The 19825-nt window shown below is 50.7% G+C and overlaps 1 protein-coding gene across 2 annotated transcripts in view; it reads left to right on the top strand.

Moving 5' to 3' along the window:
• The first annotated feature begins 1909 nt into the window (after window positions 1-1909).
• Window positions 1910-19825, top strand: part of SPSB4 (splA/ryanodine receptor domain and SOCS box containing 4) — an 86129-nt gene continuing 68213 nt past the window's right edge. The window contains exons 1-2 of one of the 2 annotated variants that reach the window (XM_005201867.3): window positions 1910-1994; window positions 17289-18135. In XM_005201867.3, the coding sequence (XP_005201924.1) occupies window positions 17442-18135 (694 nt within the window). In that variant the 5' untranslated portion in view covers window positions 1910-1994; window positions 17289-17441. Of the gene's footprint in view, window positions 1995-17288; window positions 18136-19825 lie in introns of those variants that run through there. The other variant, NM_001192337.3, reaches the window with a different exon arrangement.

Genomic DNA, 19825 nt, shown 5'->3' with positions numbered 1-19825 from the left:
GTTTGTGAAGCGTCATCTTTTGCTTGGACTGTATCAGGAGTTCCAAGCTTACTTTCCTCCATCCATTCACTCCGCTGAGAGATCTTTGGAGAATGTAAATCTGGTAAAGCATTACTTTGATTAAAGGCCTCAACTAATCTTGAGGAAAGATCAAACTATAGTTGACTTCCAAGACCCTAGCCACTGTCCATCCCTCCAGCCATATCTTACCTTGTCGTTTACACTCCCGTCCATACCAGAGGCTCCATGCTGTATGGTACCTAGAGAGATGACCACCCTTCCCCTGTCTCCAGGGCTAATTCATGTAGCCCCCTCTACTAGGAAGCATTTCCAGATTGCCCTTCCCAGCCTGAAAAAGGAGCCCCAGAGCTGCCATCTGTTTCCCTAGGTTGAGTTACCTTTTACTTGTCTGTGTGGCAACCCACTCCAGTGTTCTTGCCTGGACAATCCCAGGGACGGGGGAGCCTGGTGGGCTGCCGTCTATGGGGTCGCACAGAGTCGAACACGACTGAAGCGACTTACCAGCGGCGGTCCCATATGAACCGGCACTTTGCCCCTAGGCCGTTTGGTATCCGGCATAAGAGAGGGCTGAGGTCAGACCAGATCATTGTGGAATGAACTAAGCTCACCTCTGAGAGCACAAAAGGCACCCAGACCAGTAACTGTCAATTTTCCAGAGAGAGCACAGATGCTACAAGCACCCTCCTGGCCTCCGCTCTGGCCACGCCCTCTTCCTCCGCTCCAGGCTGGCGGGCAATCGGGCGGCCCACCTCCAGTCCTGGCAGCAGGCAGCGTAGAGACACCTCTTTGCTCCTCGAGTGGTCGGGATAAGGCTCCGAGAAGCAGGAGAGGTGTGAAATTGGACTTTAGAAGATGAGCTGGAATCTGATCTTTAAAAAATAAAGTGTAGACACGCTCCTGAGGAAGAGGTCATTAAACCAAGATCCTTCCCCGGCTGCTATTTCCCACACGAGTTGGATAAAGACAGCAAAGCTGCCGAACGACTGTGTTTGTCTCCTCCGGCTCAGGGGCACCCACCCTTGCGCTCCCGGCGCGCTTGAATGAATGGGGGTGGGGGGGTGCGCATGAATGAGTGCGTGAGTGAGGGAGTGCGCGGGCTAGCGGGCGGGTGAATGGCGACCGCGCCGACTCGGCACGCGGCCGCGGGCTCCACTTCCCTCTCCCGCCAGCTGGTGGCCTCGGAAAGGTGGCGGCGCCGGCAGCGGCCCGAGCTGGGACGGGCCGGGGCGCGGGATGGTGGGGGAAGGGGCGTTCCCGGCGGCCGCGCCTTCCGCGGCTATTGGATTAGTGGCCTTCAGGGATGAGCTCAGCCGGATCGGCTTTCAGCTGCAGCCTCTGGGCCGGCCGGGAAGGCTGGGAGCGGGCGGCGGCGGAGGAGGAGGGGGAGGCGGCGGCGGCTGCAGCATCCAGAGCTGGCCGCGGCGGCCGGCGCGCCCCGCGCACAAAGACGCCCAGCCCCTTGGTGAGGGCGATGAGCGCACGGTAGCCCGGACCCGGGCCCCAGTTTCGAACACCAATGCGTGCGCCCAGGGCGAGGGGGAAGACGCCGGGCGCGCCAGGGGCGGGCGGCAGAGGCGCGGCCCGTGCGCCTTGAGCTCGGGACTCGCCGCCCTCCAGGTCCAGCGCGGAGCTTAGGAACCGCTGGAGCGCAGGCCTTGGCGCGCCCCCGGGATCCGCGCAGAAAAGACGCTTCCCCTCTCCCACTCGACCTCCTGCGCCCTCTCGCCGCGCTGGAGCGCCAACTTCCCCAAGAACGCTCCAACTCCGGGCCACCCTGCTGGGCAGAGGGGGCGCTGCTGCGGGGCTCGAACCGTGAGGACGCGCCCCTGGCCCCGGGGAACAAGCCGGCATCTTCGGGGTCGCTCGGGCGCCCCTGAGCTGGTGGCAGCGCCCGCAGACGTCTCTCCTCGGGAGTCCAGGACCTGCCAGCGCTGGCAATTCCTCCAGGGCAGGCGCTTGCCCTCTCTTTTATGGTGAGTATTCTCCATCTTCTGATGAGAGGCGCGCGGGAGCCGAGGTCTGGCCGCGCGGACCATGTGCGGGCCGGCACTGGCCACAGTCCGCGCTCCTGGCGTGGGTCCGGTCCAGATCCCCGGGAATTCCTCTCTGCGGACTGTGGCAGTCCGACCTGGTTAGTTTGCCTTTGGGCGTTTGGGGCCGGCCCCTGGTGCCATAGGTTCGAAGCCCGCTGCTTTTCTGCGTAATGGAGACAGCACAAAAAACTAACCCCCCCCGCCCCCGCCCGAGTCACCCTGCCTGGGTTTAGGTCCATGATCTGTCATTCACTGAATGAGTGACCTTGGACAAGGCGCCAAACCTTGATTTCTTCACCCGTAGAATGGGGGTGATAATGGTACCCTTTTAATAGGGCTCTTAATAGCATCTATGGGGTGGTTCTCGTTATGTACGTAGACCTGTTCCTGACACATAAGAACCACTCGATCAAACGTTAGCCAGCATTATTATTAGCTGTGTGAGCCCAAGCGTGTCATCCAACTTTCCGGAGCTGCAGCAGTTCTTTCGTCGATGTATTGGGGACAGCAATTTCCAGGAGTCTGTTCGTCCGGGTTGGGGGGCGGGGGCAGTTCAGAGCGATGGAAGTCAAGCGCCTGGCACGCAGTGGGTACTGGTGAAATGGGGGCTGTTGTCACTGTTTACTCTTGACGCTGGATAGTGAGGCTGGTCGCCCGGTCCGAGCGCTGCTTGGGGCCAGCTGCTGGCCTTGCTTGGAGAAAAACTTGGCGATGCTTTGGAAGGGAGGGGGTCGCGTGCAGAGTGAGTCACGGGCAGGGGAGGGGGGTGGGGTCTGGGAAGAAGGGAGGAGGCCAGAGCCTGGAGCGCGGCAAATGTGTCCGCCCTGGTAGGGCAAGACGCGCCACGGGCTCGGTACCAGGAGGGGACGCCGAGCCCAGGACCTCTCCCTGGAGGGAGAAGAGGGCTTGAGGGGAGAGAGGGGTTGGGGGAAGTGGCCGCTCCCGCCTCCGGGATGGAGGAGCATGGGCTGTTGCGGACTGGCAGAGAGAGGAGGGCACTTGTGGGCCGTAGCGCTAGGAGATGGAGAGCTCTCTGGAATAAGCTTGATTGAGTTCGAATTCCGCCTCCACCATCAGCCCGCAGTGTGACCTTGGATAAGTACTCTAATCTTTCCGAGCTCAGTTTCCTCGTCTGCCCCAGCCTCCTCCTGGGGGAGTTTAGGGGTTGGAGTTCTCTCCTCTCTAGGAATCAGAGCCTCCATCCTCCATCCACCTTCCGTCCTCCTGCAATCGATGAACATAAATCAGGAAGACGTGCCTGAGCTTGGGGGAAACGCTATTAAAAGGAGAATACAGAAGCTGCCCGCCCCTCCCCCTCCAGGCGGTCATTGCACCTAAGGAAGAAGCGCCCGTGCAACACATCTCTCCCGCCTCTCCCTCTCTTTCCCCCTTGATGCCCCTCTCCTCCAACCCAGTTCTGCAGTCTCTGTCACTGAGACTGATGGGGGATCCTTCTTCATCCTCCACAACTCCATTTTTCCAAAAGTGCTGCTGATTAAAGGAGTTTGTAGAAAGACACGGTGTTGGTAGCTTGATACAAATATGTTTGACACAAGACACCATCCTCCTGAGATACATAACCCTCTGATAGATTCCATTTTACAAACTTCCTTTAAAAGTACCAATAAAAGGAATTTAAGCCACCTTGGGCAAATAACATACAAAATTCTGCTTGTTGACCATTCTACTCAAATATCTCTCCAGGCTGTATTTCTATTTTGCTTAAAAGATTGGTAAACTCAGTTATGTGAGAAGAAAATCTACAGGGACATCATCAAAAACAGTGAAAAGACATGACAAACTGGGAGAATTGTCACTCCTGTCACAAAGGGCTCATCTCTTTAATGTGTAAAAATGTCCTCAAGTCAACAAGAAAAAGACCATTCACGGTTCACATGCACAAAGTAAAACTGAAATATCAAGCATATGACAAGTTGCTCTACCTCATTTTTCTTGAATAAGAAAAATTTAAGTTCAAACTACAAGACAATTTTCACATATCACATTAGCAAATAATAATCATTTATCAGAAACATCTGTTAAAAATATAAGATAGATCAAATCCCTCCTAGTCTTATAATCTCCTTGAGGCTGCCCAGGAGTAAGATTAAGGTGCCTCCAAAGATCTTCACGACCCAGATAATCACAATGGTGTGATCACTCACCTAGAGCCAGACATCCTGGAATGTGAAGTCAAGTGGGCCTTAGAAAGCATCACTACGAACAAAGTGGAGATGATGGAATTCTAGTTGAACTATTGCAAATCCTGAAAGATGATGCTGTGAAAGTGCTGTACTCAATATGCCAGCAAATTTGGAAAACTCAGCAGGGGCCACAGGACTGGAAAAGGTCAGTTTTCATTCCAATCCCAAAGAAAGGCAATGCCAAAGAATGCTCAAACTACCGCACAATTACACTCATCTCACATGCTAGTAAAGTAATGCTCAAAATTCTCCAAGCCAGGCTTCAGCAATATGTGAACCGTGAACTTCCTGATGTTAAAGCTGGTTTTAGAAAAGGCAGAGGAACCAGAAATCAAATTGCCAATATCCTCTGGATCATGGGAAAAGCAAGAGAGTTCCAGAAAAACATCTATTTCTGTTTTATTGACTATGCCAAAGCCTTTGACTGTGTGGATCACAATAAACTGTGGAAAATTCTGAAAGAGATGGGAATACTAGACCACCTCACCTGCCTCCTGAGAAATCTGTATGCAGGTCAGGAAGCAACAGTTAGAACTGGACATGGAACAACAGAATGGTTCCAAATAGGAAAAGGAGTATGTCAAGGCTGTATATTGTCACCCTGCTTATTTAACTTCTATGCAGAGTACATCATGAGAAACACTGGGCTGGAAGAAGCACAAGCTGGAATCCAGATTGCCGGGAGAAATATCAATCACCTCAGATATGCAGATGACACCAACCTTATGGCAGAAAGTGAAGAGGAACTAAAAAGCTTCTTGATGAAAGTGAAAGCGGAGAGTGAAAAAGTTGGCTTAAAGCTCAACATTCAGAAAACAAAGATCATGGCATCCGGTCCCATCACTTCATGGGAGATAGATGGGGAAACAGTGGAAACAGTGTCAGACTTTATTTTTGGGGCTGAAAAACCACTGCAGATGGTGACTGCAGCCATGAAATTAAAAGACGCTTACTCCTTGGTAGAAAAGCTATGACCAACCTAGACAGCATATTCAAAAGCAGAAACATTACTTTGCCAACAAAGGTTCGTCTAGTGAAGGCTATGGTTTTTCCTGTGGTCATGTATGGATGTGAGAGTTGGACTGTGAAGAAGGCTGAGTGCCAAAGAATTGATGCTTTTGAACTGTGGTGTTGGAGAAGACTCTTGAGAGTCCCTTGGACTGCAAGGAGATCCAACCAGTCCATTCTGAAGGAGATCAGCCCTGGGATTTCTTTGGAGGGAATGATGCTAAAGCTGAAACTCCAGTACTTTGGCCACCTCATGCGAAGAGTTGACTCATTGGAAAAGACTCTGATGCTGGGAGAGATTGGGGGCAGGAGGAGAAGGGGACGACAGAGGATGAGATGGCTGGATGGCATCACTGACTCGATGGACGTGAGTCTGAGTGAACTCTGGGAGTTGGTGATGGACAGGGGGGCCTGTCCATCTGCAGCCTCTGTTCCACTGTTTCCCCGTCTATTTCCCATGAAGTGATGGGACTGGATGCCAAGACCTGGGCCAGTGCTGAGTTCCCCTCCTCTTTGGGAAAAGACCTAGTTCCCTTCACCCTACAGGGGCTACTTGATTCTCCCCGAGAGAATGATGCCTGAAGTGGTTACATAGCCAGGGTCTTCAAGGGCCCCTTCTTTGTTGGTATAGGAAAGAAGGGTCTCAGGCAACCTCGCAGCTAGAACAGGCCACAGGGTGCAGAAAATCAGGGGGTGTGGAGGTACCTGAAGCAAAGTTACCAGACGTTTCTGCCTCAGAGTTATTTTTAAAAACTAAGTATATGAGTGCATACACACAACTGATGTGAATATAGCCATACACACTTGGCAAGAAAGATCAACAATAAAAAATAAAATAGCAACACATTTGGTTTTTTTTTTTAAGTTTTTATTTATTTTTGGCTGCCCTGGGTCTTTGTTGCTTTGCACGGGCTTTCTCTAGTTGCAGTGAGTGGGGGCCACTCTTGGTATGGTATGTGGGCTTCTCATTGGAGTGGCTTCTCTTATTGCAAAGCACAAGTTCTGGATGCGCTGGCTTCAGTAGCTGTGGTGCGCAGGCTTAGTTGCTCCCTGCCATGTGGAATCTTCCCCAACCAGAGCTCGAACCTGTGTCCTCTGCATGGGCAGGCGGATTCCTATCCACTGCACCACCAGGGAAGTCCTTTATTTTTTAAATATTTATTTATTTATTTGACACCAGGTCTTAGTTGCAACATGTGGAATCTTAGTTCCCTGACCAGGGACTGAACCCCGGTACCCTGCATTAGGAGCTCAAAATCTTAACCACTGGACCACCAGGGAAGTCCCCAGCAACACATTTTAAATAAAATATTTTGAATAAAATATGGTCCGTAAATAAGGCTCACAGGGGGTACCTGTTCTGAAGCTGTAGGAAAAAGTCATCTCTGTTGAGTCCTTTGGGAAAGAGGATCAAAGCCCAAATCAGGTGTCGTGAACCTTCCTCGGAAGAACTTTCCAGGGCAGTGTGGACTGTGTGTGATTTTTTTTGCTATACGTATTGAGTTAATTCCCATTTAAAATGTGTACTTTAATCATGAGAGAACAATGTTGTTTGTTGTTAAAAAGGCAAACTGTACAAGAGGTGTGGAGTGGAAGTGTCTTCTGCAGCCCAATGTAGCCAGTGGTAGCAGGTGCTGGTAGGAGGCAGAGGCTGGGTCAGGGGCGCTGGCCTCGCCAGCAAGAAACAGAGCCCATGGTACAGAAGACAGCTGGGGATGCAGGATGAGGCCACAGGGCAATGGAGGAATGCCACAGAGGGTGCCCAGCCCCACTTGGAAGTATGAGGAGAATGAATATCAGTCAGGCCAGGGAAGGTGAGAAGGCTCCCAGGAGAAAGGATGGGCAGGATAGGGTTTGTGAGAGGAGTCTACTGTGACTGCTCTGACGGGGGCCGTGCTGGGAGACTGACTGCTATGGGAGAAATAAGCAAGGACAGGTCTTAGGGATCCTTATGTATCAAGGAAAGGGGTACAGCTTCTTCCTGGTGAAGCCACCTGGAGAGCTGAACAAAAGATGAGTGGGTGCCTCGGTCAGATTTACCCTGTGGCAGCATGGATGTTGGCTTGGGGCACCACCGGGAGACCCTTGTAGTAATCCAGGCAAGATCTGAACTAAAGGAGAGCCAAAGGCACTGAGGGAGACCGAGAGACAGGGAGATCCACGGCAGAAAAGAGGACGAGCAGAAAGGAACCGGGTTTGCCAGAGAAGGAAGAGGCTGCTTTCAGCCCTGGGTGTGTAGATTCTGAGGTGCCTGCGGCCCCTAAGCCGCTGTGTCTGCTATCTAGGATGGGTGGGCGTGTCCACGGGGAAAGAGGCCTCCTGGCTTTACAGCGTTGTTTAAAGGAGCAGCTAGTCTGGGGTGATCTGGGATGGCCAGAGGCTTCCGAGTAGGTGGTTCTGGTGCTGAGGAAAGAGCAAGGCTGGAGACCCAGTTTGAGAGAATCCGCAGAGGGCTGGGAATGCCAATCACGAGAGAGGGGGCACGCAGAGAGGGAGCAGCAGAACTGAAGAGGCAGCAGTGGGGGAGCCCCATTTATGAGGCAGGCCAGGTGCACCCTGGAGCAGAAAGCTGCAGGAAACTGCCAGAGCTCTGCACCTCCATGTGCTGGTGTGTGCAGAAGGAGGGGCCCAGAGCAGCTCCCAAGTCCTCCACCCGGCTTTCAGGGATGTGAAAAGTCACTGATGGGTGAGCCTGGAGCTCTGCCTTCTCCAGAAACCAGTCTGTGGCTTTGTCCACAGAAACGTCTCGCCTGACAGCCACATTCTGTGAGATGCCACGTCACATGGCTTCCTGGGGCCATAGTGGCTCCCTGCTGCCTAGGGCTCCCTGTCTCTCCTCTCTCTCTCTCTGGGTCTCTCTGTCTCCCCATTTCCTTCCATCCCCTCTTCCTCTCTAGTTGCGCCCCCACCCCACCCCAGTATCTCAAAAATGCTCCCAGAGACACCTGAAGCTTAACAGAAGGACCTTCAGAAATTCCAGCAGGTTCCTATTATGATCTCCTAGACCAAGCCGGAGGCATGCAGTTTCCATTTTCATTCAGGCATTGAGATTTCAGACAACCAGTTATACCAAGCGAGCAAAGTTCGGGTAGGGAGATAAATGACAGGCTAGACATGAAGGTCACTGTGTTTTCTTTCTTGAAGTTTTTCCTTGAGGGTCCTGTTACGCCTCACCTACCCCCAGCCGCTTTCTCCTAGGTAGGTCTGCTGCAGCCTCACAGAGGCCAGCTGTCCCACAGAGCCGTCCACACATGCTTGGGGCACAGGGGCAGCTGGAGCAGGAACCAGACTCTGCCAGGAATGCACCTGGATGCAGGGCCTCTGGCCTCGCTGCCTTAGAGGTGTGTCTCTTTGAAATGACCTTGCAGAGCAAGCTGGCTTGGTCACTGCCTAGCAAACCTTCTTCATCCCATCCCCTGCACTCTTTGCTGACTGACAGCCTGAGCTTCCGCCTTGGGGGCTCCTGGCTCTGTCATGCGTGGGAGGATTCCCATGGAAACCCCACAAGAAGGAGAGGCGCAGGGAAGCCTCATTGATTCATGCTCCCGGAGGACGGGCGTGAGACGGTTCCACCTGGAGCTGGACAGATGGCTCTCTTTGTGAGCTCCTGGTAAGAAAGGGCCTGCCCCAGCCAAGTGTCCCTTGAGCTCCATGCATGTCTACAGAGAGAAAAGCTAACGGACGCCCGTGAATAAAAGCTTGGGGGTTCTTTGGCTCATTCACTATTGGCAGGTTCACTCTCAAGGAGCATCTTTTAATAGAATAGTCTCTTTGCTTAATATTTATACCAAGAAAATCTTAGGAACATCCCTGTCGAACCAGGTCCAAGTAGGTACCATTGGCACCATTAGGCAGAGGTGAAAACTGAGGGCTGAAGATGAAAGTAATTGACTCGCCCAAGCTCACGGTGCTCTGCTCTCTCAATCATGCCTCGGTGGAGGCTCTTTCCGAGGCAGCAGGTTGCTTTTATCTCTTTGCTCATGCTTTCGCGCCCACCACTTTCTCTCTGAGCCAGAGCCCTGCAGAGTCCCGAGAACTCTGGTGGCAGACCCAGCCCCTGCTTTTGAGTTGTCCCCCGTCTCAGAGGGAGGGAGGCGGCTGAGGAGACATCAGTGATAAGTCTGTGATGGAGACAGGTGCAGGGGTTCTCAGACTACAGGATGACGAGCTCCCCAGAGGCACTGATACTCTAGTCGAATGAATTACCCAGTGAGTATATGTGGAAGGGGTGTGCAAGGGAGAGTGAACGGGTAAAGGCGGCAGAGGTTCAGGACACGAGTGTGTGGGCCCCTGTGGTGCCTGTCGGGAAATTCACACAGCTTAGTGGAGATGCTGTGAGGGACTTCATAGAGGGAGATGGGCCAAGAAAGCATTGTGGGGCTTTTGTGGTGGGAAGGGTTAGGAGGGGCTTCCCTGGTGGCTCAGTGGTAAAGAATCTGCCTGTCAATGCAGGAGAGAGCAAGTTTGATCCCTGGATCAGGAGGATCCCCTGGAGAAGGAAATGGTAACCCACTCCAGCATTCTTGCCTGGGAAACCCCACGGACAGAGGAGCCTGGCGGTCTACAGTCTATGAAAGAGTCGGACACGACTTAGCAACTAGACAACAACAATAAAAAGGGTTAGGAGTTTGTACTTTCTCCTGAAAGCCCTGGAGAGCCTGTGGGGGATTTTAAGCAGGGAATATGATTAGATCAGCTTTACATTTCACAAGAGCTGTCATATATGTTTGAACGCAATAGTCAGTCTATTATAGGGATTCAAGTGGTATCAAAATGCACTTCTTTTTACAGTCCTTGTCATTATTCAGACTTGTCACTGAGTCTGACCCCTCTGAGCTCTCCTGGACGGGAAGTGATCAGGTCTTACACTTTCCTGAAGCCTCACATCTCCAGGGAGGCATGGTTACTGCTGGTTAAATGAAGGAATGAAATCCACCCCCAGCCCCTTCCCTAGCAAGTCCAAAGCCAGAGGCCACATTGAGGGGAGGGCATTTCACCCAGTCATCATCAATCCTGCAGCAGTCCTGTCTCCTGGCAGACCCCATGCCTGACTAAGTCTAGCAGACAAGACTCCGAGAATGGGATTTGGGGTCCTGGGCCTCTGAACACTTGAGTATCACATTTTGCAAACAGCTGAGGCTCCTTACGAAGTGCGACATCCACGCTTTGTGTCTCCTCATTTCCCTCTCGGGCTGCAACACCCACCAGGGTCCTGGGAAGGGCAGCTGACAATTTGAGTTTTTGTTTTCTTGCTCAGCCATCACTGAAGCCCAGGGGCGGATCCTTCCGGATAATGTCATTAAGCATCCCCATTCAAGCATGGCCTAAGAAATTAAGTTTGGTTTGAGGAAATGTGACGGAGGCACTGTTCAGTATGCCCTCCACTTGCTGGGTTGAGAGCTGTTACTCCTACCAGGGAGTTAGACCTTGCTGTATCTCATCTATGCCTAGTCCAGTGCCATGTGCTGTGGTGGAGATGAGAGGAGAGATGTGACAAGCCCTCAGTCCCTCTGGCTGGAGAGAGGGGGCAGGGGCTGAGCCTGACTTGGCCACTACTGCATGCCCCTAGCTCTCAGCAGTAAAGAACCTGTCACATGACAGCCATCCACCAAGTCTTTGTTGAATGAATAGATGAGGGCTGGAAGCAGGAAGGGAGCACAGCAGTATCTAACAAGGGGCAGACTGGATGTGACCCAGGCTCAGAGACTCAGAGATGGTGACTGTGTTAGTGGGGAATGAGGCCCCGTGTTCCCATCTCCTGACTCCAGCCCTGGACCTTTTCCTGCTGAATCCTCTAGAGAGAACAGACAGCGAGAACTAGCTGAAGGCCAGAATCTCCTCTTCACACCATACACGTACTCCGCCCTGTCTTCAAAGCACCGTGCTTGTATATGTGCTTGGGGAGGGGAGGGGGGTTATGAAGAAGCCCAGGGGAAGCTTCCTGTCCCCAGAGCAATGTCCCTTGAGGTAGAAAAAAAAAAACAAAAAAACAAGATAGTGGACCAGAAGGTCCTGGCTGACTTAGGAGGGACAGGCACCTAGAGGCCCGGAGGATCAGGGCAGGCTTCCTGGAGGAGGTGGGGCTCTCGGGCAGAATTGGGAAGGTGAGGAAGAAGGTCTGGGGCCCCAACTGTGCATGGACAAAGACATGAAGATTGATGTGTCACCCTGGCTTAGAGGTTGGGACTTTGCATTAGTAACTTTCTATCTCCCAGCTCTGGCCTTGGCCCTGTCTTTAGCTGGTCATGCTAATCCTGACCTCTGCCTCTGACAGCTTCCATGGGAATAAGCCCAAGTAACTCAGCCCCTCTTTTATTCATTTGTTAGTTCAGTCACAGTTGTAGGAGACTGCAGGAGCTGGAACTTGTATGGGGTGAGGACTGCAAAGGCAATGACCCACTTGGGTGCTGGACAGGTATGGGCAGAGTGGATCCACAGCCAGTGGAGCTGGGCACTCGAGAGAAAGTAAAAACTTCCTTTTCTGAGCATTTACACTGATTTCTGTCCTTTGTTGCTATGAACCACTCTACCCTTTGCTTCTGTAGCTAAATCCTAGCACATGCCCTTTTTCCTTTTTTTGCTTTTTATTTTTGGCTGTGCAGGGTCTTCAAGGGGGAACACCAGCTTTTTCAAGTTTGGCGCTCAAATTTAGTCATGTCCGACTCTTTTGAGACAGCATGGACTATAGTCCACCAGGCTCCTCTGTCCATGTGACTCTGCAGGCAAGAATACTGGTATGGATTATTATTTCCTTCTCCAGGGGCTCTTCCCGACCCAGGGATCAAGCCCTCATCTCCTGCACTGCAGGTGGATTCTTTACCGCTGAGCCACCAGGGAAGCCCTTGGGATGCATTCAGGAGGTTAAATGGCTAGGGCAGAGGACACGCACAATTTAAAGAAGCATGTAACATTCACCCGGTGCCTCCCAGGTACCTGTGCCATTCCAGACAGATGTCTCCCCTGATCCTTGCAAAGACAGGCAAGGTTAGCCCATAGAGTGCTTTTCAGATGCGTCTCAGAGAGGTTAAGCCCTTACACAGGGCCCAGTGGACAGGAAGGGATTGAATCCCTGCCCTTTGTTATATTGTGCAGTCACTGGCTTTCCTTAGTGAATGACCATTAGTGGACATGAGCACTCTGCTTTGATCCTGTCTTGTGGGGAGCAGCAAAGGGGTTGCTGTGTGTCCACCTCACTATTGCCAGTGGGAGCAACTTTTGAGGTCCCCACCTGCCATTAATGGGGCAGAGGCTTCACGGCCAGAAAGGAAAGCAGCCAGACCTCCATGGCCTGAAAGTGACTGCTTTCAAACCCAGTAAAGGTGTCTCTTCAGCTGTTCCAAAGCTGGCCTAGTGTACATAGGATAAAGCCATTTCCCTTAGAAATCTCCTGTGTGGGCCACGGAGCTGCTTACAGTCCTGCACCACCAGAGGCTCTGTTCTTTCAATTGGTTGTTTTAGTTGCTAAATTGTGTCCAATTCTGCAGCCCTGTGGACTGTGGTCCACCAGGGACCTCGCCCACAGGATTTCCCAGGCAAGAAGACTGGAGTGGGCTGCCATTTCCTTCTGCAAGGGATCTTTCCGACCCAGGGATTGAACGCATGTCTCCTGCATTGGCCAGCAGATTCTTTAACACTGAGCCACCAGGGAAATCCTGGGTTTTTATTAGATCTTTTGCTATTTTATTATGCTTAATTTATATATTTTCACTCTTCTTCATGCACTAATATGAGTACACCAGCCATGATTTCCTCTGAGCTCTACTTTAATAGGATCCCTCAGATTCTAATACATGGAATGTTTTCTATATTTTATTTTCTAGATACTCTTCAGTTCCTATGTAGGGCTCTTTTTGATCCAAGTTGTTTAAAATAGAGTTTTTAAAAATGTCCAAAGATAGAATTTTGTCATCCATAATTTTGTGATTAATTTCTAGCTTTTCTTCTGTATTCAGTTCAGTTCAGTCGCTCAGTCGTGTCCGACTCTTTGCAACCCCATGAACCACAGCACTCCAGGCCTCCCTGTCCATCACCAACTCCCGGAGTCCACCCAAACCCATGTCCATTGAGTCGGTGATGCCATCCAACCATCTCATCCTCTGTCGTCCACTTCTCCTCCTGCCCTCAATCTTTCCCAGCATCAGAGTCTTTTCAAATGAGTCAGCTCTTCGCATCCAGTGGCCAAAGTACTGGAGTTTCAGCTTCAACATCAGTCCTTCCAATGAACACCCAGGACTGATCTCCTTTAGGATGGACTGGTTGGATCTCCTTGCAGTCCAAGGGACTCTCAAGAGTCTTCTCCAACACATGTTCAAAAGCATCAATTCTTTGGCACTCAGCTTTCTTGATAGTCCAACTCTCACATCCGTACATGACCACTGGAAAAGCCATAGCCTTGACTAGTTGGACCTTTGTTGACAAGGTGATGTCTCTGCTTTTTAATATGCTGTCTAGGTTGGTCATAACTTTCCTTCCAAGGAGTAAGCGTCTTTTAATTTCATGGCTGCAGTCACCATCTGCAGTGATTTTGGAGCCCAGAAAAATAAAGTCAGCTTCTGTATTATCAGATTCTATATGATTTCTGCTTTTGGGGAAAGGTTTTATTTGTGGCCTAATATATGGGAACTCTTTTAGAAATGTGTATACATTAATTGGCTTTCCTGGTGGCTCAGAGATAAAGAATCCACCTGCAATGCAAGAGACTGCCTGCAATGAAGGAAGCATGGGATCAGTTCATGGGTTGGGAAGATCCGCTGTAGGAGGGCATGGCAACCTACTCCAATATTCTTGCCTGGAGAATCCCATGAACAGAGGAGCCTGGTGGGCTACAGTCCAGGGGGTCACAAGGGTCACACACAACAACTAAACTTCTTCCACTAACTGCTACTATACATAAATTAAATCTGTCTTATTAAGTATGTAATTTTGGTTTTTCTACATTTTTACTTAATTTGGTCAGTTGATCTGTCATGAGCTAAAAGAGGTGAATTAAAATCATCTGCCTCTACTGGGTATCTGATCTTCCTTGTATTTTCTGTAGCTTTTGCTTTGAATTTTGGTGTTGTTATTTAATGTAGTCAGTCTTCAATTATGGATTATATTCTTTATTGTTATAAAGTGTTCTTTGTCTCATTTAAAATCATCTGCCCTTAATTAACTTTAGTTGGAGAAGGAAATGGCAACCCACTCCAGTATTGTTGCCTGGAGAATCCCAGGGACACAGGAGCCTGGTGGGCTCCCATCGATGGGGTTGCACAGAGTTGGACACGACTGAAGTGACTTAGCAGCAGCAGCCTAATATTAAGGTTACAGTACCTGCTTAGTTTGAGGCTGCTTTTATTTGGTATATATTTGCTTTTTCTATTATTTTCAACATTGTTGAATTACTTTGCTTTGGGAGTGTCTCTTAAACGCGGCATATGGTTGAGAGTTTTGTCTTGTTACCTTAAAATCCTTAAAATCGTTTCTTTTTAGGAGTTTCCTATGGCCATTCATTGACATATATATAGGGTTTTGGTCTTAGTTTTATGTCTTTGTGTTTTTGCTTCTATTGCTTTTTAAAGCAAAATCTTTTGGTATATGGTCTGTTTTATTTTGTGCTGTGTTTTTTATGACAATTTGGAAGGTTTGTGTTTTATTTTGAGTTCTTCTGGAGGTTGCCTTTGAACTGTGTAAAATGTATTTAATCTTTTTTTTGAAGCCTGTACTAGTTGCCTCCCTTATGAAATAAGTGATCACAAAATTAGTTTACAAATTTGGTCACAGTTTTCATCTGTTTTGTGACAGCTTTTTTCTGGTGAGTTTTCTTGGTTTGCCGTCTTTTTTCCTGTTCTTTTCCTCATTTCTTTCTTTTCCAGTATCTTTGACTATGTCATGTGCTGCTTCTCTTTGAAAGAGGTGAACCTTCCTGGTCAGCATTTTGCAGGCGGTGTGTGTAGACGAAGTGCCGTGAGGTGTTTTAGGAGAGCAGGATTGCTTCCTGGTTCATGGTAACTTTGTTCACAGGCCTGTGGCAACGATTTGTTCTAGCTTCTACGCAGTCAGCAGGGCTCTATAGCCATGGGCTTCCCGCAGTTCAGGCCCTTCTGCTACTCTGCCCACAGCACACTGCTTCCTGTGAAGATGGCGGACAGTAGTTTTCTCCATTGGTCCCATCCTCCTTTTTCCCCTATAGTGTCAGAGGCAGATCCCATCGCTGGACCACACACCCTGTACCCATGGGTCTTGATTAGGAATCTTCGTTTTCCTTCTTCAGGGAGTGCCAGCTACTGGCTGACTCTGCCATCTTCATCAGCAATCTGCAGCCACAGGTGTCTTCTGGAGGTGTTCACTCACACCTCGTTTGATCTTCACTGCTTTTGGCAGCCCTTGACCGGTTTTTTGGCAGCCTTTCCTTATAAGTTGTGGTTTGGATTACAAATGTGTTCTGGTTTTGCTGAAGATAGAATCTGCATTCCTGTTTCTGTTTCTCCTTTATTTTGGGTGATTTTGGATATGAAGAGGAGTAACTATTTTGCTATCTTAGAAATGTCTAGTGTTGCATATTTTTACGTATGCTGGTATCCCCTTAGATTAAACATTAGCCAGAGTTCTCTGGATAAGGTTGGCATGCGCTGAAGCTGGGGTCTGACAATAGAAAGGAAAGAACACAGAGCTGAGAATAAAATTGGAAGGTTCAAAAAGCAATGCTCACTATTGCAGCCAGTGCTGTATGGCACTTTGGCTGGGACTGTACCACTATTTGGGTGCAACGGCATGGCCAGGCAGAGCAGGGCATGGGAAATGTCTGCCTCCTGGTCTGTCTCAGGGGAAAGTGTTCTGAACCTAGCAACTCAGACCAGGGAGGGGAAGGCACATGCCTTTGCTCTAGATGGGCTGCAGGGCTCAGCTCTCCATCTCTCCCCACACCCAGGGTCCATCCAAACACCCCAAGAACCCTGAACTCTGGCTGGTCTCTTAGTGATGGTGGCCAAGTTCTCCTCCCTGAAAACCAGGGTCTTGTCTCAGAGGAGGCTGTCCAGAGTCAATGTTGTTAATGGGGTTTATATGCCCAAAGACAGAGCTTGCCCATCCAAAGGGAAGTGGTACATGCAGATGTCTAGAAGACAGAGCCCGAAAGGAAAATCTGCTGGCAGAGTCTCAGGTTTGGCTTCTAGTATTTTCTCTTAGCTTCCCATACCACTTGGAGGGAATATTTTATCCCCATTTTATAGATGGAGTCTTAGACAGGCTAAGAGAACCTTCCTGTGGACGCACAGCTAAGAGATGGAGAGAGGGATTTACATATAGTTCTCTCTGGCTCCAGAGCCTGAACACCAACTCTCTCATCACCCTGCTTCCAATTCACCTTACCATGGAGACCTCACCCTATCCTCAGATGCTTGCCTTATGTCCTTGTTCATGTCCCTGGGTGACCTTGATGAATCTTTGCTCAGTGTCTAGCTTCTCAAGACTGATTGCACTTTAAATGCTATTTAAGCTCCCCAGGGCTGCCAAGGATAGGAACCAATGGACCATATCCTAAACATCTCCAATGCCCCTGTTTTGAACACCCTGTTCCCCCTACCTAGAGCACAGGGCTTGTTTCTTGGGACCAAGTGCACTGGGGTTCTCTATGATTTTGAGCAAATCACAACTTCTCTGGGCTCAGTCCTTATTTTGAAAATAAAATAGCCTGTGATTTCTCCAAGAGCAGAACACAAACTCTGAAGCCAGATGGCCTCAGTGTGGATCTTGGCTCAGCCCCTTCTTAACTGTGAAATGTTGGTTAATTAGTTATCTCCTCTATGACCTATGCGTTTCTCATCTATAAAATGGGAATAATAATGAATGTCTTATTGGGAGGGCTTAAGGATTAAATGAGCTAATAAATGTGAATCATCTAGAGCAGTGTCTGGCAAATGGTGAGTTCTAGATAAGTGCCATATATCATTCTATTCATTAGTTATTATTATGAATGCATGCCCAGGGCCCAGCCAAGGCATCGAGGCTGCTGTTATAACCCGTGTCCTTTGCTTCCTTCCAGGAGCTTGGTTCCCTGCCCCAGCCCCGTGGAGGCTGTGGGCGTGTCCGGTCCAGACGCCTGGTTTCCAGCCCCGTGGCCCATCCCTGGCTGCGGGGAGTGGAAGCTCCCAGGAGGTAGCGGTGGCCCGCAGCGGCCCCATCCCGGCAGCAAGCCATGGGCCAAAAGCTCTCGGGGAGCCTCAAGTCGGTGGAGGTGCGGGAGCCGGCGCTGCGGCCGGCCAAGCGCGAGCTGCGGGGAGAGGAGCCGGGGCGGCCGGCGCGGCTGGACCAGCTGTTGGACATGCCGGCGGCGGGGCTGGCGGTGCAGCTGCGGCACGCGTGGAACCCCGAGGACCGCTCGCTCAACGTTTTCGTCAAGGATGACGACCGGCTCACCTTCCACCGGCACCCGGTGGCGCAGAGCACGGATGGCATCCGCGGCAAGGTGGGCCACGCTCGTGGCCTGCACGCCTGGCAGATCCACTGGCCTGCGCGGCAGCGGGGCACGCACGCAGTGGTGGGCGTGGCCACGGCGCGGGCCCCCTTGCACTCAGTGGGCTATACTGCGCTGGTGGGCAGCGACGCCGAGTCCTGGGGCTGGGACCTGGGCCGCAGCCGCCTCTACCACGATGGCAAGAACCGGCCTGGCGTAGCCTACCCTGCATTCCTGGGGCCTGAGGAGGCCTTTGCGCTGCCTGATTCACTGCTCGTGGTGCTGGACATGGACGAGGGCACACTCAGCTTCGTCGTGGACGGCCAGTACCTGGGCGTGGCCTTCCGTGGCCTCAAGGGCAAGAAGCTCTACCCGGTGGTGAGTGCCGTGTGGGGCCACTGCGAGGTCACCATGCGCTACATCAATGGCCTTGACCGTAAGTGCAGCCTGCCGTGGGGGATTGTGGGGGATTGTGTGGGTGGGGGCCGGGCAGGGATGGGTCCAGAGGCTGCCAGTCCCTAGTGGAGCTGGAGAGGGAAGGGAGTTTGTGGGGAGGGGAAGCAGGTGAGGCCCCATCCGCCGTCAGCACTTGGGATCATCCTGCGGCATGGACTGGAGGTAAGGATGTGGACCCCAAGCCAGGCTCCTGGGTTTGGATCTTGATTTTTTTCTGCTCACTTGGTGATCTTGGGCGGTGCCTCAGTTTCCCTCTCTGCAGAAGTGACTCAATGAGAGTAATCTAGTTCAGGGTTGTTATGAGAAATCAAATAAGATAGTAATACTGTAAAGTGACCCGGATGCTGGGAAAGATTGAAGGCAGGAGAAGGGGGCAACGGAGCATGAGATGGTTGGATGGCATCACCGATGACATCAATGAACATGAGTTTAAGCAAACTCCCTGAGGGGATGAAGGACAGGGAATCCTAGCACATTGCAGCCCATGGGGTCACAAAGAGTCGAACATGACTGAGTGGCTGAACAACAACATGAAGTGCTTAGGACAGTGCTTAGAACTGTCGGTGCTAGTCATAAACCTTTCAGTCTCTGTAAAGTGAGAGTGAAATTGCTCAGTTGTGTCCTACTCTTTGCGACCCCATGGACTGTAGCCTACCAGGCTCCTCTGTCCATGGGATATTCCAGGCAAGAGTACTGGAGTGGGTTGCCATTTCCTTCCCCAGGGGATCTTTCCAACCCAGGGATTGAACCCAGATCTCCCGCATTGCAGACAGACGCTTTACCGTCTGAGCCACCAGAGAAGCCAGTCTCTGTAAGGATTGTGCCAAATGATGTCTCCTGTGTACCTGGCTTCAAGTTCACAGCAGGAGAAGAGAGACAAGTAGAAGACAGAGTCTCTGCACTTGAATCTCTTGCACTCAAGTTACTGATAAATAATAAGTATTGATAGTAACTATCATTTATTGAATACCTGCTGTATGTAGGGGCTGAACACTCAAATCTAGGTCTTCCTGCTGAACTCTCTCTTAAAGGGGGCATCTCGCTGACTATTGCCTCATGGGAATGAGAGCCAAAAGTTGTGGAATCTTCTGACTTCTTTCCAGAGGACCCAGCAATCTAGATTTTGCGCAAACTATTCCCATTTTTCAAGTTGGCAGCTGCTAAAGACACCGTGTGGACAAATAGAACTCCCTTGCAGGTTGCAGATAAGCCCACAGGCTGTTGGGTTTGACTCTGACACCTCTAAGGCCTTCTCTCATTTAATATACACAGTCATCCTGTGAAGCTAGCTTAAAAAAAAACCCTGGTAACAAAAACGGTTGTTGATTTTAGGAGGGAGTCACTCAGGCAGGGTGGCCCCTGGACAGAAGTACACATGACTGTCTGCCCCCCATTGAATCTCTGCTGAGTGGAGCCTGGAGTTGGGCGCTTGTGGGCTTGCACATACCTTATCCACTTGACTTATCCCCTGATGAAGCTCCTGAGGTGGGCATTTAAAGCCAGAATTCCAGCTTATTAACTTTAAACCAGCAATATAACTGCTCCCTTTTAGAGAAGAGGAAACTGAAGAGCGGAGCTTACCAAGAACAAGAACCTGGGCCTACCTAATTCTCTCAGCTCTGAAGCCCATTCTTTTCCCATGCTCCCCACTTTAGCTGAGGGACTGAGAG

The sequence above is a fragment of the Bos taurus genome, chromosome 1 (assembly GCF_002263795.3).
Source record: "Bos taurus isolate L1 Dominette 01449 registration number 42190680 breed Hereford chromosome 1, ARS-UCD2.0, whole genome shotgun sequence".
In the NCBI taxonomy this organism is placed as follows: Eukaryota; Metazoa; Chordata; class Mammalia; order Artiodactyla; family Bovidae; genus Bos; species Bos taurus.
The sequence above is the reverse complement of the archived record's forward strand: the minus strand, read 5'-3'. Positions and strand labels throughout refer to the sequence as shown.